Here is a 27636-nt window from a genome sequence, read left to right as displayed (position 1 = left end):
CGGTTTGTTCCGGGTTGACCTTTCCTTTCTAATGTGCGTCCGGGTTACTAACTGTCGGAGTTTGGAGTCGGGTACCGTGGAATTCTTCCCGCTTAACACTTTTTCTTGAACCCTCAGCATTTATTTCCCACGAACGCTCAGGGAAATCCTGAGGTTTCAGCCCTCATCCTTTGTCCTTTAGCACGTTCCTTCTCAGGAGCGCAAAAGAGAGCTGGTTTTGGATGCTTGTGCGTCTTGGGGTGGGAGACTACATTTCCCAGGAGGCACACGAACAAGCGCCCAAACTATTTCCCAGAGTTCCCCACGTTTCGGCCCTACAAAGCGGTCTTCCCTCGGGCGTTGAAGACTTCGGGCCAAGATGGCGACAGGAACGGGCAGTAAGTGTCTGTGCTGTTTTTGCGTGGAAAGCTTTTGTAGAGCCGAGGCCAGGCACCGGGTTTCTGTCACACTCCTGGGGAGTAGGAGCAATGATTGCCTGAGAGCGCAGAGTCTTCAGAGACTTGCGCTCGACGGCGTCGTGGAAGGCCAGTGTTTGGGGGTCGAAAAGTGTAGGGTCTTGTGTCTTAGGGCGGCCGCAGAGGTTTGAGAAGCAGCTCAGCAAATCCTTGCATATTTGGGAACTGTGTGGAGTGAAAGATAAAGCTGCTCTAGAGACTCGGGCGTGCAGACGAAGACGTGTTGTGAGCCATACCGAGTGGCTTGCACCTCAAAGAGCCATTCACACTCCGACCAACGTTTGTGGCCCCTACTCTCCGTCACAGAGAAATGGGGTAGTTTAACCGGGAGCTTTTTCTGGCCCTGGGGAAATTGCGTCTCTTGCACCTCAGCCATTTTCCTCTGTTTCGTGGACTGACAAGATCTTTTAGGCCCGACAACTCAAGAGGGATCGGGGATGGGGATTCTGAAAGCAGTAAACAAGTTTTTGCTTAGAAGGAGGCGGGGCAGTAAGGGGGTGGCTACTCGGAATCCTGGGAAATGAAATAAGTCCTGGCACTCAAATTGGGATAAAGTATGTATTATTAAAACGGCTTTTTGGGAGAACTGCCTTATCTTAATCTGACATTGTCTTTTTTATTTTATTTTTTATTTATTTTTAAAAATATATTTTACTGATTTTTTTTTTTTTTTTACGGAGAGGAAGGGAGAGGGATAGAGAGTTAGAAACATCAGTGAGAAAGAAACATCCATCAGCTGCCTCCTGCACACTCCCCACTGGGGATGTGCCGGCAACCAAGGTACATGCCCTTGACCTGAATCGAACCTGGGACCCTTGAGTCCGCAGGCCGAAGCCCTATCCACTGAGCCAAACCGGCTGGGGCTATTTTATTTTTTTATAAAGCAGGGTAGTCATGAAGAAATTAAATATTTTGCCAGATACTCATTGCAATTCGCACGCAATGAATAGGTACCACCCACACAGTGGTGATATTTTACTAGCCAGGTGAAAATCAAGATTTGGTGATAGAGCTCACTTTGTCCTTACAAGTTGGGATGTTTTGTGTTAGGCTTCTAGACTTCTGGTTGGGGCCAAGAACTAGTGCCTCAGTGGTTGCTTCTAAACTTTCTCTCCTTTCAGAACACAAGCTGTTGAGTAGTGGCCCCACAGAACCATGGTCCATCCGAGAGAAGCTGTGTTTAGCGTCTTCTGTCATGAGGAGTGGGGATCAAAATTGGTAAGATATTTAGGATGTCTGGTTTCTTGGGTCTTAAAAATTCTTGGGTATTTTTTTTTTTTTTTACATTAGTGGATTCCTGTAATTAGTCATACTGATCTGTAAGCAGTATCCTACATAATGAAAGGGTAATATGCAAATTGACCCTAACAGTGGGGAACAACTGGCCACTATGATCAGCACTGACCGCCAGAGGGCAGATGATTAATGTAGGAGCTGCCCCCTGGTGGTCAGTGCCTTCCAACAGGGGGAGCTCTGCTCAGCCACAAGCCCGGTAGTGGGAGTCTCTCCTGCCTCCTTGGTAGCTCTAAGGATGTCTGACTGCCAGCTTAGGCTCAATCCTGGGAGTGGGCCTAAGCCAGCAGGTGGACATCCCCCAAGGGGGTCCCAGACTGCAAGAGGGTGCAGGCTGGGCTGAGGGACCCCCCCACCCCCAGTGCACTAATTTTCATGCACTGGACCTCTATTCTATGTATAAAAGCCTAAGCAATCGGTAGCAGTGATGCACACTGACCACCTGGGGGCAGACACTCAATGCAGTAGCTGCCTCCAGTGATCAGTGCTCTCCCACAGCGGGAGTGCTGCTCAGCTGACGGAAGTGAACCTCTCCCGCCTCAGGGCTACCGAACTGCAGCTGCAGGTGCAGCGGGGCTGGGATGTGTGGGAGTGGTGCCCTCCTGGCTCAGGCTCCTCCCTGGCCGCTTGCAGCTTCAAGCACTACTACATCCCTTGGCAGTCCGACATCCCCCAAGGGGTCCCGGATTGCAAGAGGGCACAGGCGAGGCTGAGGGACCCCACACTGGGCCTCTAGTTTCTTTTATAACAGTTTTTTTTTTAATATATTTTATTGATTTTTTTACAGAGAAGAAGGGAGAGAGATAGAGAGTTAGAAACATCGATCAGCTGCCTCCTGCACACCTCCCACTGGGGATGTGCCCGCAACCCAGGTACATGCCCTTGACCGGAATCGAACCCGGGACCCTTCAGTCCGCAGGCCGACGCTCTATCCACTGAGCCAAACCGGTTTCGGCTTATAACAGTTTTATTAAGATAATTTACATACCATAAAATTAACCCAATGTATTCACAGAATCCTATCTAATAAAAGAGAAAAATGGTAATTGGCGTACGACGATACCCTTTTCATTGGCTAATCAGGGCTATATGCAAATCAACTGCCAACTATGATTGGCAGTTAACTGCCAACTATGATTGGCAGTTAACTGCCAACAAGATGGCGGTTAAATTTGCATATGTAGGCACAATGCAGGGAGGCAAAAGGGAAAGCAGGAAGAAGCCCTCTGCCACTGACAGTGATCAGAAACCCAGGGGGGAGCTAAGAGCTGGGGGGCAGGGCAAAGGCGGCCCTGAGGCCACCTTTGCCCTGCCCCCCAGTCATGATCGGAGAATCAGGCGCCTTTGCCGCCCTGGCCAGTGAGAGCAGGAAGTAGGGGTGGAGCCAGCGATGGGAGCTGGGCTCGGTCGAAGCTGGCAGTCCCGGGAGCTAGGGGTCCCTTGCCTGGGCCTAAAGCGGAGCCCACGATCGCGGGGCCGCTGCAGCTGCGGGTCCCCGCTGCCCGGGCCAGACGCCTCGGCCAGAGGCGTTAGGCCTGGGCAGAGGCGGAGCCTGCAACCGCGGGGAGCTGGGGTCCCCTGCCCAGGCCTGACACCTCTGCCAGAGGCCTCAGGCCTGGTCAAGGGGCTGATCCGGTGATTGGTGATCAGAGGGTGATGAGGGTCAACTCCTCTGGCCGAGGAATCAGGCCTGGGTGGGGGGCGGAGCCGGGGATTGGGGAGATATGATGGTCCCCTTGCCCAGGCCTGAAGCCTGGGTCAGAGGCGTCAGGCTTGGGCGGGGGGTGGAGCAAGCGATCAGAGGGAGATGGGGGTCCCCTGCCCAGGCATGATTCCTGGGCCAGAGGCCTCAGGCCTGGGCGGGGGCCAGAGCCAGTGATCGGGGCGAGATGGGGGTCCCCTGTCCAAGCCTGACACCTCTGGTGGAGGCGTCAGGCCTGGGCAAGGGGCCGATCAGGCGATTGGAGGGTGATGGGGGTCAACGCCTGAGGGCTCCCAGTATGTGAGAGGGGGCAGGCTGGGCTGAGGGACACTCCCCCCCCCCCACACACACACCCAGTGCACGAATTTCGTGCACCGGGCCCCTAGTTTAATATATTCAGAGTTGTACAACTGTCAGTCACTGTACAATCTCCACCTCATCTAATCATTTACTTCTGTTTCTATGGATTGCTTATTCTGGATATTTCATATAAATGAAATAATTTGTGATCTTCTGTGACTGGATTTTTTTTTTTTTTTACTTGGCATAATACTTTCAAGGTTCTTATTGTATCATGTGTCAGTACTTTTTCTTTGTATGACTAAATAATGGTCTGTATGAGTATACCACATTTTGTTTATCCATTCATCAGTTGATGAGCATTTGTGTTGTTTTAAGTTGATGTTTAACTTTTTGAGGAACTGCAAAATTATTTATAGTTTTATTGATTTCAGAGAGGAGGGGAGAGAGAGATAGTAACATCAATGATGAGAATCACTGATCGGCTGCTTCCTTCATGCACTCCACTGGGATCTGAGCCCACACTCCAGGCATGTGCCCTTGACTGGAATCGAACTCAGAACCCTTCAGTCCTCAGGCTGACACTCTATCCACTGAGCCAAACCAGCTAGGGCTACAAAATTACTTTTTTTTTTAACAGTGGCCCCACCATTTTATATTCCCACCAGCAATAAATGAAGGCCCAAATTTCTCTATGTTCAACACTTTTTAAAAAAATGTCATACTGATTTTTAGAGGGAGAGAAAAGGAGATGGATAAAGATAGCAACATCGATGAGAGAGAAACATCATAGGTCAGCTACCTCCTGCACACCCCTTCTAGGGATCGAGTCTGAAACTGCGACATGTTTCCTGACCTGAAATCGTATCAGTGACCTCTTGGTTCATGGGTCAACAATTCAACCACTGAGCTGCACTGGCTGGGCTATATATATGGATTATATATATGGGCTATATATATAAAAATGTGGGTTCATTTTTTGTTTGTCTTTTTTATTATAGCTGTACTAGTGGATATGCAGTGGTATCTCATTGTGGTTTTGATTTGCATATCCCTAATGCCTAATATTGAACACCTTTTCACATGCTTATTAGCCATTTGTATGTCTACTTTGGAGAAATGTCTGCTCAGATCCTTTGGATTACTTATATTTATTACTAACTTTTAAGAATTCTTTACCCTGGACACAAATCCTTGTCAGATAACTTTCAAATATTTCTCCGTTTTTGTGTATTGTCTTACATTCTTTTTTTTTATATATATATTTTATTGATTTTTTACAGAGAGGAAGGGAGAGAGATAGAGAGTTAGAAACATCGATGAGAGAGAAACATCGATCAGCTGCCTCCTGCACATCTCCTACTGGGGATGTGCCCACAACCCAGGTACATGCCCTTGACCGGAATCGAACCTGGGACCTCTCAGTCCGCAGGCCAACGCTCTATCCACTGAGCCAAACCGGTTTCGGCTTGTCTTACATTCTTGATTGGTATTGTTGATAGCACAAAAGTTTTTCATTTTGATGTGTCCAATTTATGTATTTTTTTCTTCTGTTGCTTGTGTTTTTGGTGTCATAGCTAAGAAACCATTTATTTTTATGTTTTCTTTTAAGAACTTTATAGTTTTAGCTCTATACAATTAGGACCCATTTTGAGGTAATTTTATGTATGTTGTAAGGCAGGGGTCTCTTTTGCATGTAGATATCCACTCTCCTAACACCTAGTATTTGTTGAAAGACTATTCTTTCATTGAATTGTTTTGGCACTCCAGTTTTTCTTTTTATGTGTCAAATAGTAGGACTCTGGTTTCCAATCTTTTTTGCTACTAGGACATACACTTTTTCATTTTTAACGTTTCTCTTTTCCCCCCTTCTTTCCCTCAGGATCCAAGGCCATTTTAATTGTCTTAAGCCTTATAGTTTACTATACACATTTGTGTTTACATGGTATGTCTCTACTACTTTAACCATTCAGATGAGTTTACAAAAGCACTGTTATTGGTCATCTTTAGCATTTCTGACACTTTATCTATTTAAAAAATAACTTTTCAAAGATGTAAATGGGGCCATAGCTGGTTTGGCTCAATGGGTAGAGTGTTGACCCTTGGAGTGAAGGGTTCGGGTTTGACTCCGGTCAAGGGTGGGTACCTGGTTTACAGGCTGGATCTCTGGCCCTGATCAGAGCGCACTCAGGAGTCAACCAATCGGCGTGTCTCTCTCATATCAATGTCTGTTTCTCCCTGTCCCTTCCACTCTCAAAATCAATGGAAAAATGTCCTCAGGTGAGGATTAACAATCTAACAGACAAAAAAAATCAGTTCAACTTACATTTGAATTGAGTTATATTTTTTTTTCTTTAAATATATTTTATTGATTTTTTTACAGAGAGGAAGGGAGAGGGATAGAGAGTTAGAAACATCGATGAGAGAGAAACATCGATCAGCTGCCTCCTGCACACCCCCACTGGGGATGTACCCACAACCAAGGTACATGCCCTCGACCGGAATCGAACCCAGGACCCTTCAGTCCGCAGGTCGACGCTCTATCCACTGAGCCAAACCGGTCAGGGCAGAATTGAGTTATATTTAAGTTAAAACTGAGATTTATCAAATTAGTGTGGTTCATTTTGTCTTGGGGCTTACCATTTACTTTGATGTAAGAACAGCTGCTACATAGAATATCTCACACCTTTTTAAAAAAAATATGTTTATTAATTTCAGAGAAGGGAGAGAGAGAAATAGAAACATCAATGATGAGAGAGAATCATTGATCGGCTGCCTCCTACATGCCTTCTACTGGGGATTGAACCTGCAACCCGAACATGTGCCCTGACTGGGAATCAAACTATGATGAAGGGAAGGGCGGCGGGGCAGAGAAACACCCACAGCTCAGACACATCAATCAGTTGCCTTCCACATTCGCCCCAACTGGGACCAGGAATTAAACCTGCAACCCAGGTATGTGCCCTTGTCTGGGAATTGAACCCAAGACCCTATGGTGCTTGGGTCAATGCTCCAACCATTGAACCACACTGGCAAGGACTGAATTGATTTTTTTAAACAAACCGCCAAGTAAATTGGTTTGGAATACAGTCTAATCTGTATATTTCCTCACATTTTTATTAGAAAAATAATGTGAAAACACTTTGAAATTTTAAATTGGTATTTATTTTTTGAGGAAGTACTAAGACATAAGGTTCAAAGTTCAAAATGGTACAGTGTCTTTATCCCATCACTGTACCTCAGTTCCCATGTTAGCAGTTTCTTGTGTGTTTCTCTAGCATTAATTTTGTATATATGAACAAAAATATATTTTCTTTCTCCTTTTTAAATATCTTTTTATTGATTTCAAAGAGAAGGAAGAAGGGGAGAGAGAAACAATGATGAGAGAGAATCACTGATTGGCTGCCTCTTGCACGCCCTTACTGGGGATGGAGCCCACAACTTGGGCATGTGCCCTGACCTGGAATCGAACTGTGAGCTCCTGGTTCATGGGTCGATGCTCAACCATTGAGCCATACCGGCTGGGCATATTATATCTTTTAGGTCTTTGTATAGCTGTATATCAGGATCTGTCTTTTTGCTGCTTTTTTTTAACAGCTGCATGGTATTGTTTTGGGATATATCATAAACTGGTACTGTCTTAATGGACACTTGCTAACAAATACAATCTTGCATAGTTATGTATAAGTTATATCTAAGATAAACTGAAAGTACAATGATTGGATCAAAGACTATATGTTTATAAAATTTGACAAATATTTCAAATTGCTCTACTCAGAGATTGTTTCAATTTATACTCCCATTGATAATATATCAGAGTATCTGTTTTATATGCCCTGGTTCATATGTTGTGTTTTTGATTTTGGACAATATTTTAAAAGGTGAGAAATAGTTTTCCTATTTTCATTTGCATTTATTCTGTGATGAGTGAGGTTGAATATTTTCATGTGTTAAGGAGCCAATTTTATTTCCTTCTATAAACTGATTTTTCTATTTGATTACATCCTTTTAATTTGGGGGGCTCCTTATGTATTGGAGAGATTAATCATTTGAGGTGTGAGATGCAGCTTTTTGTGCCGTCTGACTTACTTACAGTGATATTTTTACCTTAAAACTTTTAAGCCCTCGACAGATAGCTCAGTTGGTTAGAGCATGGTCCCAATATGCCAAAGTTATGGATCCCTGGTCAGGGCACATACATGAATCATCCAGTAAATGCATAAATAATTGGAAAATCAAATCCATCTCTCTCTGTGTGTCTCTGTCTCTGTGTCTCTCCGTCTCTCTGCCCCCTCCCTCCCTCTCTAAAATCAATCAATAAAAATAAGTAAAATATTTTTAAAATGTGAGTTGTTAATAATTTTCTTTTGCAGCTCTTGGATTTTGTGTCATAAATAGAAAGTTCTTCTCTAGTCTGAAATATAAAATAATCTTATGATTTCTTCTAGTACTTTCATTGTTAAATTTTTTGTACATTTAAATCTTTGGTTTATTTAGGACTTTTCTCAGTATAAGTTGTAAATTATGGATCAAATTTTATTTTTTGGTTATAGCTATCCATATAACAATGTTAAAATTAACTTTCCCTTTAAAAAGAGTTCTGTGATACTGTTATCCCAACATAAAATTTAAAAACTTTTTAAAGTTATGAAATATTTCACCCTCATAGAGAAGTATGGAGAATAATAAATCTAGATTGCCCATGTACTCAGTACCTGGACAGAACAAATCTTAATATACTTTTAAAAATATATTTTTATTGATTTACAGAAAGAGGAAGGGAGAGAGAGAAACTTCAGTTGTCCTCTATATGTGCAGTGATCTGGGCCTGAACCAGAAACCCAGGGCTGGGAATCCAACTGGCAACCTTTCCGTGCACAGGATGACACTCAATCAACTGAGCCACTCTGGCTGGGCCAAATCTTAATATTTTGTCATGTTTTCTTCTTAAAGAAATAGACAGTTTGAAGCCCCTTTACAGTTTTGTCTACACTTTTTCTTGATCTCATTCCAGTCTGACTCTTTTCATTTTTGCCTGTTTGTCTTTATACCTGCAACTTTTTAAAAGGCTGTATAATTACTTCATAGCAGAAAATTGTCATCTTTTCTAGTTAATATTATTGTTATAAATATCCATGTCACCACATATTTCATAGTTATATTTATGGACTGTTTAATTCATAGAGTTGAAGAGCCATATGGTAAACATCCTTTTGCAGGCATTTAGGAATAATCTATTCACAATTCTGATCAAGTCTACACCGTACTTCTTGGTGCTTGCTTATTTTGTCAGATTATTTTTTTTTAATCCTCACCTGAGGATATTTTTTCCATTGGTTATTTAAAAATATATTTTGCTCTGACCAGTTTGGCTCAGTGGATAGAGCGTTGGCCTGCGGACTGAAAGGTCCCAGGTTCAATTCCGGTCAAGGGCATGTACCTTGGTTGCGGGCACATTCCCAGTGGGGGGTGTGCAGGAGGCAGCCGATCGATGTTTCATTTTTATTGATTTCAGAGCAGAAGGGAGAGAGAGAGAGAGAGAGAGAGAGAGAGAGAGAGAGAGAGAGAGAAAGAAACATCAATGATGAGAGGGAATCATTGATTGGCTGCCTCTTGCACGCCCCCTACTGGGGATCCAGCCGCAACCTGGGCATGTGCCCTCGACCAGAATCGAACCTGGGACCCTTCAGTCTGCAGGGTGGCGTTCTATCCACTGAGCCAAACCAGCGAGGGCTCCATTGATTTTAATTTTTATTGATTTCAGAGCAGAAGGGAGAGAGAGAGATAGAAACATCAAGGATGAGAGTCATTGATTGGCTGCCTCCTGCATGCCCACAACCAGGAATCAAGGCTGCAACCCAGGCATGTGCTGTTAACCGCAATCGAACCTGGAACCCTTCAGTCTGCAGGCCCGTGTTCTATCCCCTGAGCCAAACCAGCCAGGGCTCCATTGATTTTTAGAGAGAGTGGAAGGAAGGAGGAGAGAGAGAGAAACATCGACATGAGAAAGACACATTGGTTGCCTCCTACACGCACTCAACAGGGGTAGGGGAATGAACCTGCAACACAGGTACATGCCCTTGACTAGGAATCAAACCTGCGACCCTTCCATGCAAGGGCTGATGCTCTACCACTGAGCCATACCAGCCAGGCTGTTACATTATTTTCTTATATTACATTACTAGGAACTATATTTTTGGATCAAAAGAACATTTTTGGGTCTGTGTTATATTATAAATTGCTTTTCAAAAGGTAGATCTTTCTAAGAAGCCAAAATCAACATAAAAACATTTCCCCAAATGAACAGAAATGATGCTTTATTAGGTTCTAATACCTTCACTTCAACCAGGAAATATATCACCTAGGAAAACTGTTTTTTTTTTTTTTTTTTTTTAAATATATTTTATTGATTTTTCACAGAGAGGAAGGGAGAGAGATAGAGAGTTAGAAACATCGATGAGAGAGAAACATCGATCAGCTGCCTCCTGCACATCTCCTACTGGGGATGTGCCCGCAACCCAGGTACATGCCCTTGACCGGAATCGAACCTGGGACCTTTCAGTCCGCAAGCTGACGCTCTATCCACTGAGCCAAACCGGTTTCGGCAGGAAAACTGTTTAGCAATCACTCCTTCTCAATGACTTTAAATTTAGTCATGTCATTTTCCATAGTCACATATTACAGTATACCTCCCAGTGGCAGTTTTTTATTCCAGGGTTTGTACTCCAAACATTGAACTCTCAGTGTACTTTTCCTTCCCCCTCCCCTTTTTTTTCTTCTGTTCGGTGTGTATTAAGGCTTTTCTCATTTTATAGGGTATCAGTTAGCAGAGCAATCAAGCCCTTTGCAGAACCTGGCCGCCCTCCAGACTGGTTCTCTCAAAAAGTAAGTTCCCAAGCAAGTTTTAGAGCAGTCTCTGAGATGTGAAGTGGGTTCCCTGCCTTTTAATCACAAGGCTTTTATACCATGAGTAGGGAAAGTAGTTGAGAATACCTTTTCATTATCCGTTATTTGCTTATCCATGCATGTCAGTGTAGCATAACTGTTAAGAGCCCCCTTTCAAAAAAGAAAAAAATGTCTAAAAGTAAAAAAAAACAAACACAAAAAAACAAAAGACCCCAAGCTTGGGAATTAAATAGATCTGGGTTTAATATGACTCTACTTGAAAACTTTGGACAGTGAGCTTCAGTTTTCTCATTTGCAAAGTAGCGATAAAAGTTGCTTCAGGATTGTTTTGAAGATTCAACTGAGGTAATACCTATAAAACATTTAGTACAGTGCCTTGCATATGGTAACTACTCAGTAGATAATAGCTATAAATATTGGCTATTAGGTTATCTTTTTATTTTGAACTGATTTGATGCTAAGTAATTTGCTCTCCTAGAAACATTCATGTCTCCCTTCTCTAAACTTTAGTTTATGTTGAAATTTTCCTGGCTTGCTCAACTTTCACTTTTTTTCCATAGCATTGTGCTTCTCAGTACTCTGAACTTCTAGAAACTACCGAGACCCCAAAGTGAGTACAAAACCAGGCACTCAAGCTAAATCTCTTTAGTGGAGAGTGTTTACTGAGGAAGTCTGGTTTATATCTATTTATATTACTGGGTGATAAAAGTATTGGAGCAGTTATCTGTGGTTAGGTGGTGGTGGAAAAGGCTCAAAGAAAGCAAATGGGAACGGGAACAGGTGTTCTCTTATTCAAATGTGTATATGTTTTAATTTTCCACAGACGGAAACGGGGTGAAAAAGGAGAAGTGGTGGAAACTGTGGAAGATGTCATTGTTCGGAAATTGACTGCTGAACGAGTTGAGGAACTAAAGAAAATGATAAAGGAAACCCAGGAAAAATATAGGTACTTATCAGAGAAATGCCAAATGATTGGGGAAGACAAAAGAGACTGACTTCTAATACTGGTCAGGATTTTTATTTATTTATTTATTTATTTTTAACATTTTAATATATTTTTATGGATTTCCGAGAGGGAGAGAGAGATAGAAACATCAGTGATGAGAGAATCATTGATCGGCTGCCTCCTGCATACTCCCAACTGGAGATCGAGCCCACAACTGGGCATGTGCCCTTGACCAGAATCGAACCCAGGACCCTTCAGTCAGCAGGCCAAGGCTCTATCCACTGAGCCAAACCAGCTAGGGCAGGATTTTTTTTTCTTCTTCTTCTTGATTTCAGAGAGAGGAAGGGAGAGGGAGAGAGAGAGAGAAACATTAGTGATAAGAGAGAATCATTAATCAGACACCTCTTGTACGCTGGGGTCCCACAGCCTGGGCATGTGGTCTGACTGGGAATCGAACCGTGACCTCCTGGTTTATGGATTGATGCTTAACCCCAGAGCCACACTGGCTGGGCTGGTTGGAATTTTTTAAGTAGCAGATTAAAAATCCCAAGTCTATCTACCTCTCTTTCTTCCTACAGACGACTGAAAAGAGATGCAGAACTAATTCAAGCTGGGCACATGGACAGCAGATTGGATGAGCTTTGCAATGACATTGCAATGTGGGTTATATTATATTATTATTATTATTATTATTATTATTATTATTATTATTATTATGCTCCTTTCTCTCTCTTTACCCCTTTTCTCCTTTAGTAATCTGGCTTATTTCCTCCTTCTGCCATTCCTTTAAGACTTGAGAGATTTTAGAAAGGGAGAGCTGCATAGTGGCCTGGCATTGGGAGTGGGGGGGCGGTGAGGGGGGGGAGTGAGTTCTAGAAAGTAATGAGATGGATCATTTCAATGTGAGAACATAACTTAGTTCTAACTTAAAAGTGGCTTCAGTTTGTGTGGATGAAGAACCAGTAGTTAGACAGTACACTCAAAATTTCCTGTTTTGCTGATAATTCCTTTTTAACCCTTTCATCCAGAAACTGCTAGCCTGGCAAATAATTTCCTCGTTAGGCACTGTGAACTGTGGAGGAGCTAGAGCTGGCTAAGATCTAACCTTTAACTTCCTCTTTAGGAAAAAGAAATTGGAGGAAGAGGAGGCTGAAGTAAAGAGGAAGGCTACGGATGCTGCATATCAAGGTAAGCTGAGCCTAGTGGCCGTCTAGTGACTGACTGTACAGTATTGCATGCTAAAAGCAACTGAAAACCATTATAATGGAGAATTCACTGATTCCAGTTTACCTGCACACTTTCCTTTGTCATCTCTTATCAGAATAAAAACATCCCTTTGGAAATAACTCTTAGGAAATTAGCTCTGCTCAAGTCTCACTAGATCTGTGTCCTTTTAGGACACAAAGGCATGAAAATAAAAACATTGAACATAATTAAGATTTTGGAAGTCAAAGGCCTATAAAAAGATTGAGAATAGCCCAAGCACTGGATATGGAGAGGAACTTAAGCATTTGTAATTCTAGGAATACATGCTCTGAGCTCATGAGGTCTTTCCTTGTTAAAAGCAGAATCTTTTTTTTTTTTTTTAATGTTTTTATTGATTTCAGAGAGAGAAACATCAGTGATGAGAGAGAATCATCGATTGGCTGCCTCCTGCATGCCCCCTACTGGGGATTGAGCCTACAACCCTGGGTATGTGCCCCAGCTGGGAATCAAACTGTGAGCTCCTGGTTCATGAGTTAAATACTCAGCCACTGAGCTGTACCAACCGGGCAAAAGCAGAATCTTAATAATAAGTTGTTAAGGATATTGAGGGATGTTTAAACAACTTTACTACTCCAAGGGTTTTTGGGATAATTGAATAGTTTAAATGTTTGCTTAATGTGCCCGACCGTTGAGGCTCAGTGGTGTTAAACATTGGACCTGTGCACCAAAGGTTGCTCGCCAGTTCAATTCTTGGTTAGGGCACGTGCCTGGGTTGTGTACTCGTTCCTCAGTGTGGGGCATGCAGTAGGCAGTCAATTGATAGATCAGTGTTTTTCTTTCACTGATATTTCTGTCTCTCTGTCCCTCTCCTTTCCTCTCTTTCTAAAATCAATAAAAACATTTAAAAAAAAAATTTTTTTTTTTAGATAAAAAATTAAAAGGTGTTTGCTTAATGTAAGAATTTCTCTTGGGTAAGCTTTCTTGTTTCCCAGAGTGTTAAAAGAAAGCCTTTTAAAAAAATTTATTTTTAATTTAGCACTGCAGTTACTCAGAATAGGCCAAAAGGAAAAAAAAAAAAGCAATTCCAGCCCTAACCGGTTTGGCGCAGTGGATAGAGCACTGGCCTGCGGACTGAAGGGTCCCAGGTTCGATTCCAGTCAAGCGCATGTACCTGAGTTGCAGGCACATCTCCAGTAGGGGGTGTGCAGGAGGCAGCTGATTGTTTCTCTCTCATGGATGTTTCTACCTCTCTATCCCTCTCCCTTCCTCTCTGTAAAAAAATCAAATCTAAAAAAATCAATAAATATATTTTTTTAAAAATTCCATGAGTTCTAGATTTCATGAAAGGACCACATATGGTACTATGTACATTGATTTGATATGCAAGTGTGCAATAAATATATACACATTCCTTCCTATCTGCTTTATGTCATTCTAAAGTATCCATAGGTCAAGCTGAGATTTAGAAATGTGAAAAGGCCATAACAGTGAAAATGAAAATAACAGAAGCAACAAAGAAAGCTTTCTAATCCAAACTCAGTGCTGTTTTAGTAATGCAATATTTCTATTTTTCCTTTATTATATAACTAGGGGCCCGGTGCACGAAATTCGTGCACTGGTTGGGGGGGGGGGGAGTGTCCCTCAGCCCAGCCTGCCCCCTCTCACATACTGGGAGCCCTCAGGCGTTGACCCCCATCACCCTCTGATCACCTGATCGGCCCCTTGCCCAGGCCTGACGCCTCCGCCAGAGGTGTCAGGCTTGGACAGGGGACCCCCATCTCCCCCCGATCACTGGCTCTGGCCCCCGCCCAGGCCTGAGGCCTCTGGCCCAGGAATCATGCCTGGGCAGGGGACCCCCATCTCCTTCTGATCGCTTGCTCCACCCCCCGCCCAAGCCTGACGCCTCTGACCCAGGCTTCAGGCCTGGGCAAGGGGACCATCATATCCCCCCAATCCCCGGCTCCGCCCCCCACCCAGGCCTGATGCCTCGGCCAGAGGAGTTGACCCTCATCACCCTCTGATCACCAATCACCGGATCGGCCCCTTGACCAGGCCTGAGGCCTCCGGCAGAGGTGTCAGGCCTGGGCAGGGGACCCCCAGCTCCCCGCGGTTGCAGGCTCCGCCCCTGCCCAGGCCTAACGCCTCTGACCTAGGCGTCTGGCCCAGGCAGCGGGGACCTGCAGTGGCAGCGGGGGGCACCGCGATCGTGGGCTTCGCTTTAGGCCCAGGCAAGGGACCCCTAGCTCCTGGGACTGCCAGCTTCGACCGAGCCCAGCTCCCATCGCTGGCTCCACCCCTACTTCCTGCTTATCACTGGCCAGGGCGGCAAAGGCGCCTGATTCTCCGATCATGGCTGGGGGGCAGGGCAAAGGCGGCCCCAGGGCTGCCTTTGCCCTCCCCCCCAGCTCTTAGCTCCTCCCTGGGTTTCTGATCACTGTCAGTGGCAGGGGGCTTCTTCCTGCTTTCCCTTTCGCATCCCTGCATTGTGCCTACATATGCAAATTAGCCGCCATCTTGTTGGCAATTCACTGCCAATCTTAGTTGGCAGTTAATTTGCATATAGCCCTGATTAGCCAATGAAAACGGTATCGCCGTACGCCAATTACCATTTTTCTCTTTTATTAGTGTAGATAGCCAAGTATGTCTAGTTTCATTTAGTTAATCTTGAAGACTTAGAAATTGTTCTTATATGTTCTAGCTCGTCAAGCAGTAAAAACACCCCCTCGGAGGTTACCCACTGTGATGGTTCGATCTCCTATAGATTCTGCCTCCCCAGGAAGTGATTATCCACTTGGGGACTTGACTGCAACCACTATGGAAGAGGCCACCTCTGGCGTGAGTATATTTCCATACACAGGAATTAATCAGCAAAGGGACAATAAGCCAGCAGAGAGCTGAGTGATGAGGAAATCACTTTTGGCCTGGAGGCAACTTCCTCTCTTGGTCTGAATGTCAAAGACTTACTTTACCTTGTTCTGTGCTCTAAGATAAGGATGGACCTAAAAACATTGAGGCTTTGACCTTTTGAGAGATAGGTAAAAGACTATATCAAGGAATTGTTTGTAAGTGTATTAGTCCTATGAAATTCCTGCTGAAATAAGGAACAGTTGTTTTGTAATATATAATATTGGTAGTGGGTAAGGAGTTTGTATAAAAGGTAGGTTGGGTGGAGTGATTGGGTCATTGTGGGTTTGAGTAGGTGTAAAAGAAACAGTTGTGGGGAAGAAAGTTGTGGCTGAGAGCAGGAGGGTAGGGGGTTTCTGGGCAGTTCCACTCAGGACTAAAACAATAATAGTTAGACACACTAACCCACCCAGATTAATAGGGAACCTTTCAGAGTTTGAGAAGTCAGATAAAGGTTCTCTGTTGTCTCTTAGGTAACCCCTGGGACTTTGCCGAGTACCCCAGTCACCTCGTTTCCTGGGATTCCTGACACCCTTCCTCCAGGCTCTGCACCCTTAGAAGCCCCCATGACCCCAGTAACAGATGATTCACCCCAGAAAAAGATGCTTGGACAGAAAGCAACTCCACCCCCCTCCCCTCTGCTGTCAGAGCTCTTGAAGAAGGGCAGCCTCCTGCCTACTAGCCCCAGACTGGTATGGAGACTTCTGTGGGTGTTTGAGAGCTGTGGTGATTTAATATTTTGGAAGGGAGTGCCTGGGACCTAAAATATGACATGGAAAAAAAGATTTAAAAGAGAAAGAGATCTCCTAGTTAAATGTTAATTAATTAAAAAAACAAACAAAAAATCCAACACAGTAAGTTGATAGTGCTCTTGGATCCTGAGGTATTTGAAACCATAATTATTTTGGTTCTCTTCTCCAGAGAATTCTTGTTACAAAATTAGAGTTTCCCTTGGGTCTGAAATTACACTCTTTGGATATTAACTTTTATTTTTGTAAAGTTTGGTCAACTGCTGGAGCTTTTTTGGGAAGTGGTAGTAAAGGAAAGCTTGAGTGTAGCCTTCACCTCTATTCTTCCCTGATAGGTCAATGAGAGTGAAATGGCTGTGGCTTCTGGCCACCTGAACAGTACAGGTGTCCTCCTGGAGGTAGGCGGGGTCCTTCCCATGATACATGGTGGGGATTTGCAGCAAACACCCAACACTGTTGCAGCCTCCCCTGCTGCCTCAGGTAAGTCATCACTTTTCCATATTTACTTTACTTTAGAGATATTTAACTTGGCATTGATAGTCCTTGGATTCTAGTCTTTGTTACTAAGCAATTGTTAATCCTAGATTTAAAGCCAATCTTGGAACTATTTACCTGTTAAATCCTGTAGTGTCCCAGATTTTAAATCTCATCTTCAAAATATTGATAGCCCTGGATGATCACAGCATAGATATTAATGAGAGGAATAGAGAAGTTAATAGTGAAGCTGCTCCTCTGAGGCTTGCAAATTAAGATACCTGAGTTTATAGAGGATTGAGATTTGGATTCAGGGACCTGGACTTGAGTCTCAGGCCTACCACACTCTGATTTTGTGACCTTGGCCAAGTAACTTAACTCTTAAGCCTCAGTTTTCTCTTTTATTAATTGCAATGTTTATACTTCACAAAAATGTAGAGAGAATTAAATGATGTAGAAAATGTAAGGCAAAAAAAAGCCCTTTGCAAAATACCAAACAAACATTAGATATTGGCATTTGATTTTGGGTGGTTTATGGCACACTTAACTTTAGCAGAAGGGACATTTATTCACACCAGTTTTTTGTTATGTTTAATTTTTTTCTGAGGAAAAATTACTACCCAGTTTTCATATACATTGTGTGTTCTAGTGCTTTGGGTCATTCCTATCTTGGTATAAGATATTAAGTAAAGTTAGAGAAAGTAAAGATATAGTTAATGAGTTTGTTCAACAGGAATTGCTTTCATCCTTTGAGATTAAAAATTTTCTTGGTTGTGTCTTAAAGTGGCTATTGCTTCTTATTCATGTGCTTCTTTCTTACCTCATTTTGTGTACCTCTTTGTCTGTTAGGTGCTCCCACTCTTTCCCGGCTTTTAGAAGCTGGTCCTACACAGTTCACCACACCTCTTGCTTCCTTCACTACTGTTGCCAGTGAGCCTCCAGTTAAACTTGTGCCACCCCCTGTAGAGTCTGTGTCCCAGGCTACCATTGTCATGATGCCTGCGCTACCAGCACCATCCTCTGCTCCGGCTGTCTCCACTCCTGAGAGTGTAGCTCCAGGTGCGTCCCTGACCCACGCCCTGAGCAGCCGCTAGGTCCAAAATTTCAGTTAGAGAAAAGTGATCAAGAGCATCAGCTCTAATTCACATGCCTCTGTTCTGTTCCCCATGGACATTTGCCATCTTTATCCTTAAGAAAAACAAGAATGTGAGAAAAGGTGGGTGGGCTTTTATGTGTTGGGGGAAAGGCCAAATGTACACATAAGAGTGGGCTTGAGAATATATTCTCACTAAAACTGGGAGAAGAAAACAGGCAGATACAAGAACTTTTTCTGAGCTTTAGTGTATGGGTACTTGACATCTGTCTACATCCTTGATGTGATCTCCATGTGGTCGCTTGGTTCTAAATAAGCTTCTGAGATGCTTTTCTCTTCCTGTTATTCAGTGAGTCAGCCTGACACTTGTGTTCCCATGGAGGCTGTGGGGGATCCACATACTGTGACTGTTTCCATGGATAGCAGTGAAATCTCCATGATTATCAATTCTATCAAAGAAGAGTGTTTCCGATCAGGGGTAGCAGAGGCTTCTGGAGGATCAAAGGCTCCCAGCATAGATGGGAAGGAAGATTTAGATCTGGCTGAGAAGATGGATATTGCTGTGTCTTACACAGGTGAAGAGCTCGACTTTGAGACCGTTGGAGACATCATTGCTATCATTGAGGACAAGGTAACTATTCAGCAACACCCAAAAGAATCTCTCATGGGTCCTACATAGGCTTCTCTCCTCAGCCTCTCCTTGCTTCTCATAGTAACAATTACATAAACAATTTTCCTGCTCTGTCCACCTCCATCTCTGTAGTCCCAAAGCCCTTTGGTGCCGACGTACTAGTTATCTCCCCAGCCATCCTTATGTTACTGGTTTGCACAGGACAGATGCCTGTCCATTGATTGCTTCTACTACATGGAGAAAATGGAGAGAGAAGCTGCAGATTCAGGCCATCTCATTCGGTGCTAACAGAATTGAGGTAATTGAGCTTCTGCGACTTCAGCAGTGTATGTTTTATGGGACAGGTAGATGATCATCCTGAAGTGCTGGATGTGGCAGCAGTGGAAGCAGCATTGTCGTTCTGTGAAGATAATGATGATCCTCGGTCTCTGCCTGGCCCCTGGGAGCACCCTATGCAGCAGGAACGGGACAAGCCAGTACCTCTTTCTGCACCAGAATTGACAGTCAAGCAAGAGAGGCTGGACTTTGAGGAATCGGAAAACAAAGGAATCCACGAACTGGTAGACATCAGAGAACCTGGTGTTGAGATCAAAATGGAACCTACAGAACCAGAGCAAGGCATTTCAGGGGCTGAAATAGTCACTGGGGTTGCTCCAGCCACATGTATGGAGCCACCAGAACTCAGGAATCAGGACTTAGATGAGGAACCCAGAAGTACTGCAGCTGGAGAGATTGCTGAAGTAGATGTTGCCAGTGGGAAAGGCGATGAGACTCCAGTTACAACTGTGAAGACAGAGGTATTTACAATAAGGGTCTGGGAAGATGAAGGGTTATACCTTAGGTAAGAAGTGAAAGTTTAGGACTCTGGTTTTTTGTTGCATTCCTGAGTTTTGACATGTTTGATGTGTCTAAAGTGTATGGGTGTGATGAGTGCTATACATATATATACTGAACCTATATCTGTTAAAGAATATAATAGAATCTAATTACATGGATAGGACTTGGAATTACTTATATAGTCACATTATCATTGAAGAATAAAATTGTGTAAGCTGTAGTGATTTACCAATACTTAGGGTGTTTGTTCTTTTTGGTCTTTAGGCATCCCCTGAAAGCATGCTATCTCCATCACATGGCTCAAATCCCATGGAAGATCCTTTAGAGGCAGAAACTCAGCACAAATTTGAAATGTCAGGTAAATAATAAGGCTAGGAAATCTGTATTCTGTAACTAACTTGGAATCATTTGCTTTGGCTTCTGAAGGATTGTGGGTTGTGGGCAAGTAGAGGAGATAGAATAGGTCAGCATGCAAAGGAGAGCTGCAGGGGATTATTGTCCATAGGAAGGGGAAATCTAAGGTGGAAAACTTCAGGTAGTCTTTCTCTCCTCTGCAGACTCATTGAAAGAAGAATCAGGGACTATTTTTGGAAGCCAGATAAAGGTATTTCAGACTTTTCTTTATTCCTCTTGGTGTGTGACTAGATTTCCCTATAGCACTACCTTTTTAACAAATTTCAGTAAACTCCCATCCTTATTCTCTGAGATGAGACTGGTTTAGGAGTTGCATGGGGAAGAGCTGCAGTGGACAGTTAGGTGTAGTGGGAATATTATGGCAACATGTGCTTCCCATCTGAAAATTGGTGAATATCATACAGACCTTTCTTTGCATATAATGCACAAAGAAGCTTTGATATATTCAAAGAGATATATCAAATGAGTAGGGATACTAGAGACAGGGAGAACATATAAGAAATTAGATTATTAGTTACACTATTCAGAGGAAATCATCCTAAGTCTTCTTTTTAGAATTACTAAAGTAGTAGTAACAAATAGATTCAAAGCGATGTGAGCTTGCTCCATCAGATAAGACACAAAATAAAAGCTATTTTTGATAACTTTGTACCCAGGGTCAGAGTTCCTCTCAAGAGCAAGGGGAAAGAAGGAACGCCTCTTAGCTTAGTCTTAAGTAAGTAGCTTTTTTTGTTTCTTCCTTTTAAAAAGATCCTGGCTTTGTCCAGGTTCTAAATTACTTGATCACTCATTGTCTGTAAGTGGATGGTAGGATAAGCGGTAGAGGGCTCAGTCAGGAAACAATGTGAGGTCATTTTCTAGAACTGATCTAACCCAAAAGGCAGATTATGTTTAATGACGCTTTGCATAATGACTTTGCTTGCATTTGCTAACTGGAGCACTCTGTGTCTAAGGATGCCCCAGGTGAGGATGAGGAGGAAGATGGAGTCAGTGAAGCAGCCAGTCTAGAGGAGCCTAAGGAAGAAGATCAAGGAGAAGGCTATTTGTCAGAAATGGATAACGAACCCCCTGTGAGCGAGAGTGATGATGGCTTTAGTATACACAATGCTACTCTGCAGTCCCACACACTGGCAGACTCCATCCCCAGCAGTCCTGCTTCTTCTCAGTTGTGAGTATCTAAGATTCTTCCTTTGAGGTCAAGGCAGTGAAGGTGAGAAGTAGGAGAGGATCTTTTCTTTAATCTTACTTTTTCATCTTCCCTTTCTTGGCCTGGAACAAATACAGGCATACCTCGGAGATACTGCGGTTTTGGTTCCAGACCAGCACAATAAACTGAGTATCACAATAAAGCGAGTCATAATCTTTTTGCTGGTGGAGGGTTTTGCCTTCAATTTGTAAAAAATGTAACATCTGTGAAGCTCAGTAAAGCAAAGCGCAATAAAATAAGGTATGCCTGTAGTTGACAAGAAATAATTAGGACTTTTTTTTTTTAAACTTATGCCTAGTGGAACTTCTGTATTTTTTTATTTTTATTTTAGCTCTGTCTGTAGTGAGGATCAGGAAGCTATTCAAGCACAAAAAATCTGGAAGAAAGCCATCATGCTTGTATGGAGAGCTGCAGCTAATCATAGGTGAGTAGGGATTTTACCAGTTAGTAGGAACATTTTCTCCTCATTGTTGGTGACTAGAAAAAAATTTGAGTAAGCTTATTTGGGGCTGGAAGCATTGGCTCTTAACAACTTTCAGCCACTTTGGTCAAGTTCTCTCACCTCTGCTTCTGGAGGATAAGCCAGTAATTGCATCTTACTCTCTTTGGACAGATATGCCAATGTATTTCTGCAGCCTGTTACAGATGACATAGCACCTGGCTACCACAGCATTGTGCAGAGGTAAGCCATAATCAATTCAGCATGCCAACTTCCCTGGATTGTAAGTTGTCCAGTCTTAGTGGATTTTTGCTTTAGACAATAAGTTTAAAGCAAATGTTTTTGATGTGAGTAAAGATGACCAACTGCTAAACTGATTATTTCAGCAGTTGGGTCACTAATGATAGTCTAAAAGAATTAACCCCTTTTATTTCCTTTCTCAATACTTGTTATACAGGCTGACTTTGGTTTTTGGGTTCAGTGCATGTTTCAGGGTGAGGGTTTAGTGTTCAAGTCCTGGCAGCTGGGATTAGCAGGATGTGTGAGAAGATCTATATGGTAATAATATATTCAGGGATCCAATTGAGTCCTCTTCCCCTCTCCTAGATTTACCTGTTGTTCTTTTTCAGGCCAATGGATTTGTCAACTATTAAGAAAAACATTGAAAATGGACTGATCCGCAGCACAGCTGAATTTCAGCGTGACATTATGTTGATGTTCCAGAATGCTGTAATGTATAATAGCTCTGATCATGATGTCTATCACATGGCAGTAGAAATGCAGCGAGATGTTTTGGAGCAGATCCAGGTACTTTGAGGATCCTCAGTTTTTTAGCATGGATAAAATGATAATACTCAAGGGAATGATTCACATTGATGTCAGGAAAGGGGTGGCTTTTACTTGGAATAGCCATCAGGCAGAAACACAGGAACATGAAATTTTATTCTTGTTGGATTCATGTTAGGTTTTTAAAAAATACATATTTTTGCCGAAACCGGTTTGGCTCAGTGGATACAGCGTCGGCCTGCGGACTCAAGGGTCCCAGGTTCGATTCCGGTCAAGGGCATGTACCTGGGTTGCGAGCACATCCCCAGTGGGGGATATGCAGGAGGCAGCTGGTCGATGTTTCTCTCTCATCGATGTTTCTAGCTCTCTATCTCTCTCCCTTCCTCTCTGTAAAAAATCAATAAAATATATTTTAAAAAAATACATATTTTTATTTTCAGAGTGGAAAGGAGAGGGAGAGATAGATAGAAACATCAGTGATGAGAGAGAACCATTGATCAGTTGCCTCCTGCACGCCCCACACTGGGGATCGAGTCCACAACCTTAGGCATATGTCCTGAACAGGAATCAAACCGTGACCTCCTAGTTCATAGGTTGATGTTCAACCACTGAGCCATGTTTGCCGTGCTCATGTTAGTTTTTTCATGTTGGTTTGGTAAATGAGTTGTGAGAGAATAGTCTTATCTTTCTTAGGCAAATTTCCTGAAATTTTAAAATAAAATTCTTATAAAATGATGAGTGTATATTTTGTATTACATTAAGTATAAGTATAGTAGACAGTCAATAAATAGTTCATTCTTTCTCATCACAGATAACTTATTTCTAATCTATAATTGCATTGCCAGGCACCCTTTGGAATATTGAACTTGAAGGGATGTGGTCTATCTCTGCAGAGTCTGCCAAATTACTTAAATTACTTGGTGATCTTTGGTTCATCTAGTTTTATTCTTTCTTAGAGAATAGAAATTGTGATCCTATGTTATAGCAAAAGAAAAGAAAAAGTTAGAGCCATTTGGCATTTTTAGATTCTTGAAAATGTACAACAAAAATTAAAAGTGATCTAAATTTCTAGAAGTATTTGAATGCTGATTGCAAAAGGGTGCTATATGAAGTTCTATTTACAAAGCCTAAGGTGTCTTTAATTCTTCCCTACTGGATCTGGTCTCTAGGGCCAACTGTGTTTCTTCTCCCTACAGCAATTCCTGGCCACACAGTTGATTATGCAAACATCTGAGTCTGGGATCAGTGCTAAAAGTCTTCGAGGAAGAGATTCTACCCGCAAACAGGATGCTTCAGAGAAGGTGAGGAGACCAAGAAAGAGCCTTTTTGCCATTGTTCCAGTGCTAGAAGTCTGAAGCATCAAAAGAACTTTGTTACAGCTTGGTATTGTTGGGCTTCTATATTCCAATGGTATACGTACTAGGTGTACCAGTTAATAATGCGGATTTTTTTCCATAGATGGAGTTACACATATGTTGATATTTATGCTGTTTTGTTGTATTGGCAGCAAGCTTCAGAACTTCATATGTCAAATTTGCTGAAGGTGTTAACATCATTGATATTTTTACACTTAAAAATGTTGAATTTCATGCCGAAAAAAGAGCATTTGCGGGAAGTTTTAATTCATTACTTTATTTTGAAAAAAAGTGCTGCTGAAAGTTATTGTATACTTCAGGAAGCTATGATGAACATGCTCCATCTCAAGGTACTTGTGAACGCTGGTTTAAACTCTTTAAAAGGGATGATTTTGATGTGAAAGACAAAGAACATCCAGGTCAACCGAAAAAGTTTGAAGACTAACAATTACAAGCATTATTGGATGAATGATGCGTGTCAAACTCAAAAACAACTTGCAGACAGATTAAACGTTGCTCAGCAAACAATTGCCAATCATTTACAAGCAATGGGAAAGATTTTAAAGGAAGGAAAATGGGTGCCACGTCAATTGAACAAAAGACAAATGGAAAACTGAAAAGTCATCAGTAAAATGTTGCTTCAGTGGCATGAAAGAAAGTCTTTTTTGCATCGAATTGTGACTGGCGATGAAAAGTGGATTTATTTTGAGAATCCCAAGTGCACAAAATCATGGGTTGATCCAGGTCAACCATCAACATCGACTGCAAGTCCAGATCACTTCGAAAGACGACAATGCTCTGCGTTTGGTGGGATCAGGAAGGTGTGGTGTATTATGAGCTTTTAAAACCAGGTGAAACCGTTAATACTGATCACTACCAACAACAAATAATCAATTTGAACCACGCTTTGATTGTGAAACGACCAGAATGTGCCAGAAGACACGGCAAAGTAATTTTGCTTCATGATAACGCACCATCACACACTTCAAAACCAGTTAAAGACACGTTAAAAGATCTTGCCTGGGAAGTATTAACCCACCTGCCGTCTTCACCAGACTTTGCTCCTTCACATTACCACTTGTTCTGATCAAAGGCGCATGCACTTTCTGAGCAGCACTTCAAAACGTACGAAGAAGTGGAAAATTGGGTCTCTGAATGGTTTGCCTCAAAACAAGAAAAGTTTTATTGGGACGGTATCCACAAATTACCTGAAAGATGGGGGACATGTGTAGCTAGTGATGGACATTACTTTGAATAAAGCACTTTTAAAAAATATATCTTTATTGATTTCAGAGAGGAAGGGAGAGGTGGAGAGAGAGAAATATCAATGATGAGAGAGAATCATTGATGGGCTGCCCCCTGCACGTTCCCCCACTGGGGATCAAACCTGCAAACTGGGCATGTGCCCTTGGCCAGAATCGAACCCAGGACCCTTCAATCCACAGGCCCATGCTCTATCCACTGAGCCAAACCAGCAAGGGCTGAATAAAGCACTTTTGATGTTTCTCTTGAAATTACTGTGTTTTCTTTGATTACAAAATCTGCATTATTAACCGGTACACCTAGTACAGATTTTAGAATGTTGGTCATTTGCTTCCATCCAAACAGAAGAAACCTGTGACTGGAAGGCTGGCCCAGTCACATGGGAGAAATTGTGAGCTGAGTGAGCAAATTACTAATTCTTCTAAGAGTGCTCACAAGGTGGAGTAAATGACTTGGCTTGTAATAAGTTCCAGAGGCATAATGGCCAGATTGCTTTTGGATCTCTTTCCTCTTGTTCTTGAGTTTTTAAGTTTTGTCTGTGTGTGTGTGTGTGTGTGTGTGGTGCTTGTGTCTCTGTCCTGAGGTTTGGGGTGCTTATGGCTGAGAGTTTCTGTGGAACCTGATCAGTGTTTGTTTGTCCTCTAACAGGACAGTGTCCCCATGGGCTCTCCTGCCTTCCTTCTCTCTCTCTTTGTAAGTATTGAATGGCTGCAAGGGGTGGTGTTGCCACAAAGATTCTCTGCTCCCGCTGGGGGTGGGTGGCAGAGGGAAAGCCAACATGCAGACTGTAGCAATGTGTTGAACTTCTGTTTATTCAGGTCATTGAATAAGAATCTGTCTCTTCTGCATTCCTGTCTTTCTGCATGTGTGTGTGTGTGGGCTGGGTAGGGACATTTTATGAGTTCACTGGGCTGGAATGAGGTATTGGTAAGGATCTAAGATGTACCGCTCCTCATTTCCTGACTCCACCTTTTGCCAATTCTTTTCTTACAAATAGAAAATTATTCAGAGCAGCAGTTGCTAGCCGGCTTTTGAAAAGTGTTCCTCATACTAGATACTCAACACACAGTTTTTATATTTTCCCCTAATATTAAATTGCAAGACTGATGTCTGATATATAAACATTCAGTAAAATATAAGATAAAGATCTCGGTAACAATGACCACTACATAGAATAGTGGTTGGTGCAAATAGTGATAAGCTTAGGAAAGCTAGCCTAAAGACTTTTATTCCTTTCTCCATGAATTGGAGACCCTCTGACTGTTACTCATTTGGGGGCGCTGAGACATGATATAATGGAAAGGGCATTAGGCTAAATAGAAAAACCACATGATCTTAAATTGACTGGATTATTTCTTGGAGCCTTGTTTTCCTCATCTGTCTGCTGGAGCTAATATATGATGTACCTGTCCAGCCTACCTCACAGGGATGTTGTGAGGATAAAATGAGATAAGAGGTATGGAACTGGCTTGAAAAAAATTAAAGTGTTATACAAATACAAGATGGTATTTTTATTTTTACTGTTGCTTCAAAGGCAACTTGTGTTGGTGAGCTCTAAATATTGAGTCCTTTAATATTAGAAATGTTAAAATGGCCTGGCCAAGCAAAAGTGTTCGTTCATCTTGCCTACAGGCCTCAGCCTGTACCACAGACAGAACACTATAATCTCCGTTCTTTTTTATTGGCCTGCAACAGTGACTGGATCCCCAAGCAATTGGCTGGCTGTTACAAGGCTGGTTAATAGGATCTTTTATCTATGGAAGACAGCAATGTATTGCACAAGAGGAAGGATCTGGGCTGCAGGGAGAGAGCAGCAGATGGAAAGAAGCCTTCTGATTGTCCTGATCTCATGGAAAACAACTGTCAGGAGGTGCTAGGGAACTAGTGCCAGGGTCAGTCTGCAGGAAAGGCCTTTCTTTAGGGACCAACAAACAGCTGGACAGGTATGTTAGCTAAGAATCTCACTATCCACTACCCTTTCTGACTCTCCCACCTTTTACTCTTTCTGTTCCTTTGCACATAATTTGGGGGCTGCGGAGGGGTGACAAATAGTCATTTTGTGGGCCCCAGATGAACTCCAGCAATCTGGTGGGCAGGAGCAAGATACTCTGTACTATATATTCTCTTCCAAACTACTACCAGGTGATTTTTACCACACAATATGGGAAGACCTATATCCCCCTCATTTCCTGGATTTTTCTGCTGATTCCCCTCTCCCCTAAGAAATCAAATCCCCAGCATTCTTGTTCTCTTATTTTTTAACCAACTCATTCATGCTCCCTTTCTTTGTCTGCCTGTCATTTAGGATGGTGGCACCAGGGGGCGCCGCTGTGCCATTGAAGCAGATATGAAGATGAAAAAGTGAAATCTCAGAGTACCCTCATTGAGCTGAACCCGAAAAAGAAATAAACAAGTTAAAGTTTGGGCTTGTGGGCCCAGTTCCAGAATTGGGAGTTAACAGAAGAGGAGGCTCCTGGGCCATGTGACATGATCTGGGAAAATCTCAGAGAGTTGGAGTAGCATAATTGCCTGTTTTAGGGCAAAAATCATGGGCTGTGTTAATGTCCTAATGTGTAACTAACAGATTGTAGCTAATTTGTATTGTCTTGTGAAGTGTACAGACTTTAAAAAAAAATCTGTGAAGTGTTTGTGTTCACAATAAACTCTGAAAGAAAA

The 27636-nt window shown here is 42.6% G+C and overlaps 1 protein-coding gene across 12 annotated transcripts; it reads left to right on the top strand.

Annotated features, from left to right (window-relative positions):
* The first annotated feature begins 72 nt into the window (after nt 1-72).
* On the top strand, nt 73-27636 carry LOC132235686 (bromodomain-containing protein 8). Of its 12 annotated transcripts, none has more exons than XM_059698481.1 (22): nt 79-377; nt 1577-1673; nt 10566-10635; nt 11217-11266; nt 11480-11602; nt 12181-12261; nt 12726-12790; nt 15507-15643; nt 16186-16404; nt 16797-16941; nt 17785-17994; nt 18379-18659; nt 19004-19456; nt 19761-19854; nt 20054-20100; nt 20864-21078; nt 21449-21541; nt 21731-21799; nt 22186-22363; nt 23512-23643; nt 25609-25653; nt 27266-27636. In XM_059698481.1, the coding sequence occupies exons 1-22, from the start codon at nt 359-361 to the stop codon at nt 27323-27325; spliced, it is 2883 nt and encodes a 960-aa protein (XP_059554464.1). In that variant the 5' UTR covers nt 79-358; the 3' UTR covers nt 27326-27636. The 12 variants fall into 12 exon arrangements, 11 of the variants coding, with proteins under 11 accessions (XP_059554470.1, XP_059554462.1, XP_059554467.1 ...); XM_059698482.1 differs by having other exon boundaries at nt 83-377; nt 23539-23643; XM_059698488.1 differs by lacking the exons at nt 25609-25653; nt 27266-27636 and adding exons at nt 6469-6705; nt 23850-25596 and having other exon boundaries at nt 359-377.

Source organism: Myotis daubentonii, chromosome 5 (assembly GCF_963259705.1).
Source record: "Myotis daubentonii chromosome 5, mMyoDau2.1, whole genome shotgun sequence".
NCBI lineage: Eukaryota > Metazoa > Chordata > Mammalia > Chiroptera > Vespertilionidae > Myotis > Myotis daubentonii.
Note: the sequence above shows the minus strand (reverse complement) of the source record. Positions and strands in the feature narration are given on the sequence as shown.

Bases quoted from the DNA above. Each gene is read 5' to 3' on its own strand.
- LOC132235686 (XM_059698479.1), top strand. The intron at 10,636-11,216 runs GTAAGTTCCCAA...TTTTTTCCATAG, and splicing joins CAGACTGGTTCTCTCAAAAA to CATTGTGCTTCTCAGTACTC. The intron at 21,542-21,730 runs GTGAGTAGGGAT...CTCTTTGGACAG, and splicing joins AGAGCTGCAGCTAATCATAG to ATATGCCAATGTATTTCTGC.